Here is a 14,916-nt window from a genome sequence, read left to right on the forward strand (position 1 = left end):
AAAACAAATACACTCTTTGGAGGGATTCAGGAAGCACTACATATTGTATTTCTCCTAGAGTGAGATTAAGGGCCTGATCCTTCCTCCTTTACATAAGTTGTTTTATTAACTTCGGCTGGTTGCTGAATGTGGCCCTACCACATCGCATACTTTATATATATATTTTTTTTTATTTATATGTAGCAAAAGTGAAAAGTGCCACTGTACAATAAGCTGCTGATACATATTTGTGTCTCTTCAATAAATTTTAATGAGCACATACTGGACAAAATAAAAGTATTTTAAAAGTGTCTAATTCTGAATATACTAAAAGCTGCATCTGATGAATGATAAGAAATCTGTGGGTTGAGAAAAATGGGGCAACTCCCCAGTAACACAGGAATAATTTCTCATTGCTGCTGACCATGGTACATACTGTATGTTGGGGTGGGGCAGAGGGGACCAGGAATAAGAAATGTGATATGTTTTTTAAAAAGATCCTACATAAATCTTTACAAATAATTTAGAAAAAACATTTTGGAATTCATTATTGATTTTCTTTGACATAACGAAGGAACAAATAATGAAAAATGTGTTTGGTCTACATATTACTACTACCAGCAGTACTTTTTGGAAGCTCTACAGAAAAAAATAAAAAACTACTAAAAACTTCACATTGGGGAAAAAATAAATACATTTCACTTTAAAAAAAAATAATTGCAATAGGAAAAAATCACAGTAAACAATAGACTAATAAGAGGTTCAATCTTGGCTACAATGATTTCAGTGGAGCCAGGATTTGACCTGGAATCTTTAAGCATTCTTTTAATGGCACAAATCATCAACATCCTGCCACTTCAGTCTCTGTTATAAATATTCTAAATCATAAGCATCTGTAAAACACCCTGCAGTCCATCTAATATAAAAATATTATTAGGAAAGACAAAGTTATTAGCATCAAATGTATTTATGTTTTCCTGCTCTGCACTAGTGTAATCATACTCACAAGCACATAGGAGGTGCACACACACACATGCACGCATGCACAAACACACACACGTATGTACACACATTCATATATACCAGCCTATATATACACATACACAAATATTGGCTGACGTAAACATTTATGTATATGTAAATTAAGTCTGGAAAGTCTACTGATCACCAATTCAATATCCATTTTTATATGAGGAATAATTTCATTAGCTAAGCACATGAAAACTTAAATCGTCTCAATGGGGACTACTCATTTGTTTAATGCTAACCACATGCATAAAGCATTGCAGATACAGGGCTTTACCTTGTACATTTGCAAAGATACTAAAATTTCCTACATAATGGTGCTTGCAGAAGTTAGATATGTTTCACCAATCAGAATACAGGAAAGGCTTGGTTCAGCATGTATATGTATGCATTTCAAGCACATATTCATGGGAAAAATAGCATATTTATTGGACCACCACACAGGTGGTCCAATAAAAAAAAAGATCAAGCACAAGAATTCTTGCCTCACACACAAAACCTGTTGCAGTTCTACTTTCCACTTCATATATTTTTGAGGTGAAAGGGAGTTGCATATTTCAGGTACATTTAAAATCTATAATTCAACTGGAAGCATGTGAATGATGTCATTATCGGATAAACTATTTTATCAGTTTTTATGGTCTAAGGGGCTTATAGTACAGCCCTTGCCCATGTACTAGAAGTTCTTACTCAAATAGTCAAATGGTAATAGTTAAATAATTTTAAGATTAACTGCAGTCTTAAAGGCTGAAGACAATAGGATGCAAGTTCAGCTGGAGTGTCAGTATAAATGAGATTACAGGAGAGGTCCCTACTGATGCTGCTTTCTTGTAGAACTGAAATAATTTGAAGCAGGGAAACAAGAGAATCCACTCGGCTCCGAATTGTGGGCCTCTCACCATCACTCAATGCTGAAAGGTCAATCTAGAGCACAACTGCAACAATAATGAAATTACAGTGTTAGAAATTTAGAAGAGCTTTCTTATTATGACACCATTTCTATGGCTCTTGGCAGATGTTACAGTTACGATGTGATTGGTCTGTTGAGTCTTACGTAGTAACCTGGCCACACATTCAGGCAACTAATGGTGCCACAAAAATGGGAACCAGCCACAAAAATATTACATAAAAACATTTAATATTTTTGTGGCTGGTTGATATTGTGCTCTAAATTGAACATGTGGCAAGGTTAGGACTGCACTGGGGTCTCTAACTAGCTCCAGTGTGGTTAACACTGGTCAACAATAAGTTGATTGTTGCCCAGATCTGGAACTGGTTTGGGGTTCAAACTGGCCCAAGTGGAAGTTCTGCTGGCCAACAATCAGCTGATTGTTGCTTGCATCAGGATCATACTGGAGCTTGAAATGGGCACAGTCCTGGAGCCAGCTGACTGTCAGGAACCCAGCTTTCAACTTGCCAGGGCAGGGGGAACCCAGGATCACAATCCCAGTTCCCCTTGTGCCTGCAACCAGGGCACAATTGGGACCTGATCCCCGATCCCAAAATCACGTGTCCTGCCATGCATGTATATAGCATGGCAGGTGACGTGAATTTGGAACTGGGAATCAGAACCATCACACCTTTAAATGAATGTCTGTCAGTGGCCTATGTTAACAAATAAACCAACCATCAGTGAACAGTTAATGAATAGTGGTAATTATCACGGTAAACAGGCATAACAATAGTACTACAATACACTCAAAATCTGATAGTGATGTTTAAACCCTCAAAAAACATGAATTACTCCTTATTTTATTACCATAATCCCCGAGTTATAGCTATGAGTCTGGACATAGAAGTGCTACAGGTTGTAACATGACTACTATAATTTTAATGATTTTTTCCTAGTTTACATCTGCCAATTAATTCTTTGTTAACCACTCTGCATCTAGCTAGGAATAAGAGCAAGAAATGTAAGCATTTTCTGCACCTTGTATTCATCTTTTTACAACTATTTTTCCCACATTAAAAGTCTTCGCTACTAGAACTAGTAATTGCAGTAAACTTTTAGGCCACATCCCAAAGAGTAGGGGCATGCCATTGGTTCAGGGAAAAAAAGCAGTGGCACAAAATTCGTGCTGCTGCTTTTGTCCCAGCGCATGCCCCTCCATGTGGGGTTAGCTCAGGGAAAAATGCTCCAAGTGGGGTAGAGAAGGCTGGAGCCAGCACCTGGGCTGTCCCCAGATGCCTTACCTGGGGTCCTGGGAAACCAGGCTCCAGTTCTGGGCTGTGCACACTGCCATGTGCATTGCCCTGTTTTTTTCTGGCACAGGTTTGACGCCAGGAACTCCTGGTGTCAAAAAAAAAAAAAAAAGACCTGCTACCACCATGCTGCAAATTAGCAGTGCAAACACCTGCAAGTACGCCACATGCAGTTTGTAGCACGGAAGACAGGTCTGCAATGGCATGAACAGCACGTGCCCTCATCTGAATGTGCCCTTAAAGGCCCAACACAAAAAACAAAACAAAACAGGTAACTTCTCCTGTAGTATATTTTTAAAAGATAGGTGAACAATGTGACTTGAGAAACCCTCAGGCCCAGTGTGAACATTTTTGTTTATCTCTTAACTACATTATTGTATACCAATAAAGCAGGTCAAGGCTGTGCCCAGATACCAATGTAATTACTGCTCCATGCAACATTTTACATACATCTAAAATCTGTTTATGAACAAGTTTGTAATATTGAAATTTTTCCCTAATTTGGGATGAAACAAAATCTAGTGATTTTAAAAGGTTGTCTTGCCTGATCTGGGAAAATGCAAAATTTTGAAATTTTTCACAGAATAGAAATTCCATAAAAAAAAGACTGAATCACTATTTTAAAAAAATGGAGCATTTCACATTGAAAATATCAATACTTTTTTTCTCCATTAGTTCAGCAACCCCACCCCCCCCAAAAAAAAAACAGCAAAAAACCACACACAACTTATCAACACAAAGAATAGCAAATGACAGAGTCTAGGAAAGCTTCAAATTTAACCAACATCTTTAGAAGAAAACTTATTTAAAAAAAACTGATTTATTTTGAATAATTCTGAAAAAATATATAAAAGTAATCAAAATGGATATCATACTTTTTAGTTATTAATTTTTTATTTTAAATCACATTTTGGTTAAAAGAGTTCATCTGAAAAAGTCCCTTTCACTAAGAATGGTAGTGAGATATACATCTCCTAACTTTGGTTTCAGAGTAATATTTTTACAAGCAGGGATTTTAATAATTGCCCATAGGAAATAATTAACTGTCAATTTTTTGTTTTAGAGCCTAGTCCTAACACTTACACAGTCAGCATTAATTTAGCTCCTGTAGGAAGTTTGATTGAACACAAAGTTACAATAAGGACTTTTGTTTGTAGGATTTAACTGGTATTTTCTGCCATTATGGGTGAAGGTCTGAGGTTTCTGGTACTGGAGGAAACAAGGCATTAAACTGATTTTTAAGGTGACAAAGGGCTCAATTATGAGAGTTGCTGAGTTCAGGCCTCACCACCTCTCAGAAATTGCTCAATGACTTGCTCAGGCTCATGTCAAGCCAAGTTATTTCATAACTGAGAATTGCATTTATTGTAAGAAAATTTCTCTGGTTTAAATATTATTCCTGCTGCACAACAGGAAAAAAATACCCTCCACGCAAACTTAACAAACTAGATGATTTGATATATGGTTTGCCTGCTTTAGAAAGGTTATGTGTACCATCCTTCAAAGAACATATGAGCTTGTGGCTATTACCTAAGGTAGTGGAAGAGTGATATTGTAACTGTGATGGTCCAGAAATTATGCAAGGGGCAAGGATTTCTTAGGGTGATATGTTTTATTGGACCAACTATGTAGTTGGGATGAAGTTAGAAAAACTTTTGAATGCGAGACATTCTTCTTCAGCTCTGATAATGAAACAAGAACAGCATATGCCTCAGTGGTCTGATCAGACCTGATGACAAATATCTTGCATTCAAAAGCTTGTCTCATTCCATCCTAACTACATAGATGGTCCAATAAAAGATACCACTCTAAGAAAACCTTGCCTCTCGCTAGTAACTATGTAATTTTTGCGCACCAGGTTCGTAAGCTCATAACCAGAGTTCCATGTTTGGGAACGGGGGGAGGGATTTTGTCATATAGATGAGTAGATTTTCCAAAGTGTGTCTTTTCAGTTTACTGTTAGTCTGCAGCCAGTCAGGAAGCACTCGGATTCTAAAATAATAGGTGCCAGTACATACCTCTAAGAGACTTAAGCAAGTAAGGTGACAAAATCTTATTGCACATTCAAAATGTATACAGATGCAATGTTGTGAATGCCTAACAGAAACAAAAATAAGCACCTTTTGCATGATCAAGGGCATGTCTGAGAACTCCCTTGCACATGTTTAAGATCAATTTTTTCAAGATTTCCAAAAGAAAGCATACGGTCTCAAAATTCCCTGCTGAGCACTACGACATCCCCCTCTCAACATACACATTCTCTTTCCTTGTGCCTTCTTACCATAGTACAACTAAATGGCTTCTAAGAGCTTTCACACTAACCTCATCATTCACTGTAACCAAAAATAATATTAATTCTAAACAAACTCTACTTCTACTGATGCCGAGAGAAAAAAATAAGTACATGATAATGCTGATTATTTTCCCTTTTGAATCAATGTTAAAGAAATAATTAATAATTATTTCATTTTGGTTAATAATTCTACCAAACAATTCCCTATTTACTCAACACACAGTAATTCCAGTAAAACATTTCTCAACCTATTTAACAATCCCCTTAAATTATTAAAACTAGGATTGTACATTCTGATTTACTTTTAGTTATTCATATTCACAATTTTTTACTTTTCTCTCAGTTTCAGCAATGAAAAGGCAGTCATCTGTTTCACTTTTGCTTTTAGCCCGTTTCTTGCAAGTTTCATAAACTAGTCTACATTTGCAATGTTTGGACTGGTTTCTCCTTTAAATATTAAAAAAATACATTGTGCACAGTCAGTAAGGTTTATTAGATGCCCGTTTCTTTCTAACATCATGTTGACTGGTGGCAGAACAAATATGCCAAAAGAAAAGCAGACCAAACACAGACCTCAGCTGAGGTTGCATAAATATAATTGGGGCAGGATTTGACAGCCACTATGTTATAAGAGTAGACCAAATTCTACAGCCTGTACTTATGTAAGTAATACCTATAAGAACAGAGATATCCTTGAAAATACTTGTATAAAGGTTCTCACATAAATTAAAGATGCAGTATTAGATCCAGTCTTTTTAATGTGCATTATTCTAGTGCATATTTTTACAGAGATTTTGATTTATTATTGATTATTAGTTTTATATTTGTCACTTTGGACAGTGAGTTATTTTTAGTTAAGGTTCCCAAGTGCAATGTCCTGAAAATCTGGCTGTATGCGTTTAAACCCCACCTGACAGAAATGTTAAAGTGCATCCAAACAGACCTGTACATTCACTGAGGTAAACAACTGTCATAATTTTTACAATTTAGCAAGGGGCATTAGATGTCTGAATGCCATTTGTGAAAGTGATGATGTTTTATTTTTCTGGCCTGTCAAGGGATAAAATCTTTGTACTGTAAAATCTTTTTATTTCTTACATCGTAAGTTTAAGACCTAATGAAACCTGATTGCAAATGCTCGAAATATGAACATTTTACACTTCAGAAGATTTTACTTCTACTTTTTTTGGCCGTTTTGCTCTTTGGTATATTCATGAATTTGAAATTAAGTGCCTATAGCTAGTCTTTAATTCCAGAATTCAAATGCATATGGGCCTGAAATCAGCTTGGCCACTAACTTCAATGGATTGCAGAATTAGGCTCAGTAGAGAAAAGAAGGGAAGCTTCCCAATGCAATATAATTTCTAAGGAACAAACAGCTTCTGTATGGCAGAAATGAAAAAATCAAGTATATAAACAAACTATTGACAGCTATTAAACCTAAGGCCAGATTAGTAGAAAAGAACTAGAAAAGGCATTTTTGTATAAAAGATTAAGTCCCACACTGTATCTCATATATACTATTTACTTAAATACAAGCCAAGGTTTTTCAGTCAGTCAGCATGGGGGAAAAAGGCCCTTCATCTTACATTTCCACACAAGAAAACCTCATTAAATATGCTGTATATCATTAAACTGCTGCCAAAAGCAGCATGTGCTCAATAATGGAAACCAACTATGAAGCTGAATGCAGCCAACACTAAGCATGACTGTGACACACATGGGCCATACTGGGCATACATACTGATGGGAATCTGCCACAAGGCTAGGTTAGTGCAGCACATCTGAATAAAATATATGGTAGCATCCACTGTGCTCAGTCCCCCTCAACATTAACTTTCACAAGTTATGGTAAACCACTACACTGAATACATGTCAACTTCCTCTTCACTCCCAGAGCTGAGCTGTGTCTTTCTTTTCCATTTCCAATTATTCCTATTTCTTCACCAGTCTCAAAGTTCTGGCAAACATCATCAAACAGGGCCTCAAACAGCTCACCCAGAATCCCTGTCACCCCCTCTCTCAGGCTGTCTCATACGATTAGTGTGGCCCCACAGTCTGCGAGGTGGAGCCAGACCAGGATGCCCTGCACCTCATCTGCATATAAAGTTTTGGGACTTCCCAGGACTCATGACAAGAAGACCCAATTCTAGTCATGAGCAGGACAGAGAGGCGAGGGGCTAATTAACACATGGATCCTGTGTGGGGTGGGTATCTGGAGTATACATATACTCAGCAGTGCTGAGCAATGGGGTCATCATGGCTTGAAACACCAGCTCAACAGACTATGTGGTAAATCATGAGCCTTTTGGCTCTGGACCAATATCATGCAGAGTTTGTATTCTATAAAAAGAGGTACAAAAGTGCTGCTTAAAAGTGTGTTTATGGAGTACCTGCACTAGAACTTGCAGCAGTTTAAATAAAAAGTAAAATGCATCAATTCTGAATTAACTAAATTACTCAAGAAATGTTTATTTCAAGGTCATTATTTTAAAATTTACCCCTCACTTCCATGTACTGATGGAGCGCAGGTTCTGATGGTAAGGGGGGAGAAGGGGCTGCACGGCAAGGAAGCTGGGGGGCAGAGAGCAAGGGGGCCACCTGACTTCCCCCTGATTTATTTTCCCTGCTGTAGCAAGAAGAAGAGGACAAATTCAAGGCAAATCTCCAATAATTAGGTTCTATACCTGGAAAATGATAACAAATTTATAAATTTTCCATATATAAAATCTAATTATGGGGGCAATCGTCGTTTATTTGAGTAGATATGTACATAACCAGTGAAGACTTTTTACTGAAGGTTATCAAATAGTACTTAATATTATCATCACCCTCCCCAAACTTCTCAATTACATAAAAAATATCCATCTACTTTTTGCTCAAGCCAACAAACGTCACTGAGAATTCCTACAAACATTGAAATCTTTGCAACTGGAATAAGCAGCATGAAAACATTTTGATATAAAAAAATCATATCCTAAAGTTTATAATCTATTAATAAAGCATCATCATAAGAAGGACCCTGTTGTATAGATGTAACACTCAATATTAATAGAGTAGTGAGATATTTACCTAATTTGGAGGAAAGAGAAAAGCTTCATATAATTCAATATGACTCTGAACTGACCCATGAGCCATCAGATAATTTCCTCGTTGTAAGATAAATATTACTCCAATTCCAACAATTTATCCTCAATAACGTGTCTCACATAACTGAAGCTTTTACAAATGTCAAAGCTTATTACATTACTAATTACCAGTTACCAGAACTGTTAAAGTTCAACAATGAAAAAGCTTAATACTTAGAGGTACATATACAGATATGACTAAACAGTGGAAAACATTAATAGTGCAATCATAAACAATAAGAATCAAGCTAAATAGATTCTCTGCCCTTTTTTTGTCACGCACGTCCAATGTGACATTATCTATGTACAATGCACTGTCAAACTATCATTAAATACTTTGTTAATGTTTTGGTTTATATATTAATTTACCATTAACTGTAAAATAAGTTTCCTATCACAGGGAAGGATTATGACACAATGACAAAACACTATTTTTACCAGGATGCCTTATGAAATAAAATGTGTGTTATCTAGGCATTGTGCAGTTTTCATAAGGTGAATTTGCATCAGTTAGTCCAGTTAAATATCAAACACTGGCAGGTTACATATTAGTACAAAGTCAAAATACACAAATATACCTAAACATGGAATATGGGCATTACATAGGAAAAACAATTCCCCTTGCTTGTATTAAAAGATGCAAAGTTTTAACAAGAATTTGGGGGAGGAAGTTGTGGGGAATAGAGGGTGACAATGCTGATTTTAGTAGCTCACGAACTCTGATATAACTCCATTCTCAGAACATAATATGAGAAAGAACTACTATACTGAAAGACACACAAACCTCATAGCAGGGTGTCTGAGGTTGATCGGTCAACTGTTTTATACTTTTTCTATTCCCCTGTAAGGATAATAGAAATGTGATGGGGGAAAAATTATAGAAAACAATAGCAAGGGGAAAATGCATAAAAAATAGAAAGGAAGAATGTTTATAATTTCACTTTTTTTATACAAGAGTTCCATGTTGAAATATCATAGAAAGTAGTACAATTTGTCTTTATGGTATGATTAGACTTTTTAAAAAAGAAGGCATTGTATATTATAAAAGGTAGCACATGTATCATCTGAAACAGAGGCTGCTACAATAGTTGAATATAAGAAACTAGAAAAATGCTATACAACAGCAAAACAAATTCATCTAATCTTGCTACTGTATTATCTTTTTCAAATATGCAGTCTTCCCTTTCCTTTTTCCATAAAGGGCAGCGAACTCATATGGACACATACACACATAACTACTTTTCTTTTTAAAAACAATGCTGACTGCTCGGTTTTGCCTTGTACACATTTACAGTGGTACACACCAGTTTTCTGAAACTTAAATGTATTGAACCATGGACATTCTTTTCTTACCAGTATTTTTATTTATTTATAGTATTACATACACCAAGGTTTTGCATATAACAAGTCCAGCTCCCAAAAATCTATTTGCATAAATATCACAGGATTTAAAAAATGTTTTAGGATTCTTTATTTGCCTTAAAAAAAATTAGGATTCATATTCTGGGAAATATTTTTCAATATAGTCATAAAGACTCAGAAATCATGTTAAAAAATTAAACCTGATATATTCAAGTAATCTGATTACGGGACCTAGGGTTCTAACGACAAAAATGCCCAACCAAAAAAAAAATACCAAAACACTGCGTGCATCTACACATGCGCATTTACTGCGCAGTAACCAAAATGATTGTGCAGTACGGGCATGCATCTAGACATGCATGCCTGTATTGTGCAGTAAATATGGAGACTTATGCTGACTTGAGTGTAAATTTGATACCTGCATCATGCAGGTATCAAATTTATGCCCAATTAGTTACTGCACAGTAATGCACGTGTAGATGCCTTACTGAGCAGTACCCAGGGGGCCACCCTGCTGGGTATGCCCAGCCATTACGGGGCCAGCCTGAGCCCAGCCCCAGGGCTCCGGGCTGGCCACCTCTCCTGGCTTCAACTTGGGACTGAAGTTAGTCCCAAGGGTTGGCAGCCATGTGGCAGGAAGCTGGAGCTCCTCCCAGTGGCCACAGGGGCACATAGCAGGCTGCTCTGAACGTGTAGACACCAGCCTATTCCTGCTTACTGTGCAGTAAATTTAAGCTGGTATAAATGCATGTGTAGACACACCGACTGACAATAAACTAAGAGCTGGCAACACTGTGTTTAAAATACACTTTATGTAGAAAACCCATGTCCCTAAACAAGGTTACAAGCTTATGCCCACAGTAAAGGGATCCCTTCTTGTATTTTAGGTCTACTTCAGCAACACATGGAACCGATGTTCAATGAAGTTTTAAGTCATAGGTGCACACACAATTTTGCTTTCCTGGGCTTCTGTCAAAGACTATATAAATAAATTCTGAAATACCTTTGTCCATTAAAAAAATCCTCTCCTTACATAACTGAAGTTAAATTCTTTGGCAATCATTTGAAAAAAAAAAACACCCCATAATACACACACACAATAAATGGAAAATTCTGTCCTGCATTGAGGTAATCTGAGGCATGACAAAAAAAGTTTAATTATTAACATTAGCCATTTTTTCCTGATTAAAAGAGGGGCTCACACTTTCCAGCTGCACTCTGTGGAGGCCTCTTTCAATCACTGCCTAGTCTTAAGAAACCTTGCTCCACATGTCCAATTCTATGCATTGAGTAATAAAGCAGTGAGCATGTAAGGGAGCAATCATTCTGTAAGAAAGCAAACCAAACCTTTTTTTGAATTATGAACTTGAATGAACAAGACTAACTGCCCATCCTCCCAGAATACTCATAAATTAGAATGCTGCCACACAATACAAACACTGTAGCTTACAGTGAAGTAGGAAAGCAAGAAAAGATGGTTCATGAAGACATGACAGACACTATCTGAATATCCTTTAAAGAGGTCAGTGTTAAGTACATTTTAAAAAACTGTCCATTGTTTGCATGCCCCTTTAGTACAATAGTTCAAAAATAATGTGACTTAGCAAGCAGTATTTGTTTTGGTTGTTGCTGTAAACTTAATGGAACATAAACCCATTCCTTTGTTTGTTTACCAGTGTAATCTACTGTGCCAGATGATCATGGGATTGGCTCTTATTTTATCTACAGCAGAAGAACATATAGCTATGTACTTCAGCATAATCTGGGCTTTTTGCCCCCCTTTTTTCAAATTTCTTGGCAACATAGTGGCACATGGTCTTTTTTTCAAAAAAGAATAACCATCAAGATTTTTACTTTCCAGGGACAAATCTTCCTCACGTTAAGACAAACGATACAGATTGGTCAAAAGTAGGACCTAGTAATACTTGACACTGTTCCCTTTCATTGTGAAAAACAAACTTTTTAAAACCAAATGCAAATTTTCTCTAGTATCAGATAGTAAATACAAATGAGTACATATCTAGGAATGTGCTCTTTAATTTTCAAGGGTTAGCAAAGCTTCTGCTGCTGAGGGTATTCAGTTAATAAAAACCAAGGCTCTTTTGCTGGCAAGATCTTGCATTCTCACGAATAGCAAAGAGATATATTTTTATACGAGTTTACTTACAACTGTATATAGGCATACACAAATTTGTATCAACATATTATCTAAAAATACTTCAGTAGTTTTCCTGTAATTTTAACTTCTATGGTTATTTACATTCTGTTTTCTATTATAAATAATTTGTGAAAAATTAAGCTGTCAATTATGAAGCTACTTCTTGTTTAAGTCATATTACTACATTCATTCTTAATTGACATGTGGTTGCTCATTCTGTGCTTCGGGGAGTATTACCACATTTACTAAATCTGCTTGTATGACCTACCAATGCAGTAACAAGAAACAGGTGGAATATAGCTATGCAGATAAGCTATGCACAATGTTTTGGTATGAGCCTTTAAAAGAAATTATTAAAATAGTATGAATAAAAGTTTACCCCACAAATTGACATAGCTGTTACTTTTTTTTTTTGACTTTTTCATACATAGGATATGTAAAATGAATTTGCTGCTCACTTAAATAAGGACTGCATTAATATTTTTGCACAATAAATTAAGTGGCATTGTTACTTCTTAACAGTTCAAATATGCTACGGAAATTCAAGGTAACCAACGAACTCCATTAAATGAATCATGAGAAAAAAAATCTTTGTGATTTTCCATTTGACAAGCCAATTGGTAAACTTTGTGAGGTACCGGTTTTCCAAAACACTCATAAATTAATGACCTGAAATACCTACTGTACATGGCAAATTTAAAGATCTAACTATACAATGTTTCAATCATATATAATGCACATTATTTGCTGAATATGGCACAGTCGCTAAGTGTTCACACCCACAAGTCCTTTGCCACCGAACATATTTAAGTAAAACACAACACTGAAGAATGAATAGAAAAGTGCCTATAACCAAAAAAAAAAAAAAAAAGAAAGACGCACAAGTAGTAATAAATTAAATCTTATTAAAACTGATATCAAAGTTGTTCAAGTGTTTAAAATACCAGATGTGCCATGCAACAGAAAAACGGACAATTCAAGCAGGCATACCATGCATTATAGTTTGCATTCATGGTATACAAGTTGTCTTTAACCATATTCCTTGGCCAGTGAGTGCTAGGTACCTGAGGCAATGTCAGTTCACATGCAAAACTAAAAATGATCCATCTCTGTACAGAACCTTTTAGGGCAGCTGTGCCTCAAATATATTGAGGCTACCTTATGCTGTACAGTGATATGTTACTGCACTGTAAAAGGAGCCACACTGGGCCACCTAAAGCAAAGCAATTGTTTCTTAAATACACTTTCCAGGCAACACATTTCACCATACACAGATCTCTTAACCAAAATGTGCTTATTTGAACCAGTCAAGTTTAAACACTAAGCAAACATCATCATGGAATTTATAACCTCTTTTTTGGCACAAAACCTCTCAGATTCATACATCAGGCTCTTCCCCACACAAGAATACAGATATATTAACTTGCATGGTATACCAGTGCCTACTCATCCATATAGTAAACTACAAAGACAGCAAAGTGCCTTCAATGGCTTTGCTTAACTAGCAGTTCTTCCTCTTTCCAGTGATAGCACCAGTATAATTACACATCAGACAAAGGTGTGTTCTTGCTAAGCTCTTTAATTCCCTGGAGAATTCGCTTCATATGTCCCACTTTCGTTATCCCCAGGTCCTATTAAAAAAAGAAGGAAAAAAAGGAAGGTTTATTTAGTAAAGAGAAACCCAATGGTTTCAGGCATGCAGCAGACAATTAGAAATGTAGTTAACATCAGAGGTGAACAGATATATCGGTCCATATCGGATCAGCACCGATAAAAGGAAAAATGACATTATCGGCAATCAGCTTTTTTTGGCTAGGGTAGCTGATACTATCACTGATAAATACCATGTACACGTGCACAGCTGCAGCATGCACACAGCCAGGAATGCAGCCCGGCAGCATCTGGCTGGTAAGTCTGTGGAGAGGAAGAGGCATGGGTAGGGGTGCAGATCAAGTCCCCCACGGTGAGGAAGGCAGGGACAGGCAGGTGCTTTCCAGCTGGAGTGGGGCATGGGGCAGAGCCATGGGCGGCTCATCTGAGAGGGCTTGGTTGGGGGGGTAGCTCCCACCTCTGTGTGCACGCCACGGGAGGCACAGTGGTCATGTGCCTCTAGGACTTGTGCACAGGGCAAAGGCGGGCTGCCCACTGTGGACTTGGGGCCAGGGGCTGTGGCAACATTTTCCCAACAGGGGGGCTGGGCTGGGGCTGCACTCAGGGCAGGTGGTGGCAGCATTGGGAGGGGTGGCTATGGGGCAGACTACGCCACCAACCCTCCCAACATTGCCACTGCCTGCCCTGCCCACCTCGAGCACAGCACTGACCCGGCCCCCCTGCCGGGAAGATGCCAGTGCAGCCCCTGGCCCTGAGCCTGCAGTCCACCCTTGCCCCACACACAAATCTGCAGGCAGATGCCCTCTTTGCCACCCCCAGGGTACGCACAGTGGCAAGAGCTTCCCCCCCTCCCCGTGCCCCCCAAACAAGCCACCCATGGTTCCATCTTCTGCTTTGCCCTGGCAGGGCAGCACCTGCCTGCCCTTGTCCCACTCCCTCCCTCACCGTGGGGGCCATGATCTGCCCCCCTATACCCCTTCCCCTATCCCCCCCCCTCGACTTACTGGCTGGACACTGCTTTACAAGCTGCTGTGCTGTATATTGGCTATTAGATAGGTACTGGCCAGTAGGGCTGGTTCATAAAATATTTATCAGTGCACCACTAGTTAACATTGCAAGTTGTTTAGCATTAACTGGAAGTAATTCCGTATATATAG

At 37.7% G+C, this 14,916-nt stretch overlaps 1 protein-coding gene across 1 annotated transcript in view; it reads right to left on the bottom strand.

Annotated features, from left to right (window-relative positions):
* Positions 1-12,563: 12,563 nt before the first annotated feature.
* DGKH (diacylglycerol kinase eta) overlaps positions 12,564-14,916 on the bottom strand; it is a 283,862-nt gene continuing 281,509 nt past the window's right edge. The window contains exon 30 of the mRNA XM_019525020.1: positions 12,564-13,779. Within this exon, the coding sequence (XP_019380565.1) occupies positions 13,690-13,779 (90 nt within the window). The 3' untranslated portion in view covers positions 12,564-13,689. The remainder of the gene's footprint in view (positions 13,780-14,916) is intronic.

The sequence above is a fragment of the Gavialis gangeticus genome, unplaced genomic scaffold (genome assembly GCF_001723915.1).
Source record: "Gavialis gangeticus isolate Ggan-Ray unplaced genomic scaffold, GavGan_comp1, whole genome shotgun sequence".
In the NCBI taxonomy this organism is placed as follows: domain Eukaryota; kingdom Metazoa; phylum Chordata; order Crocodylia; family Gavialidae; genus Gavialis; species Gavialis gangeticus.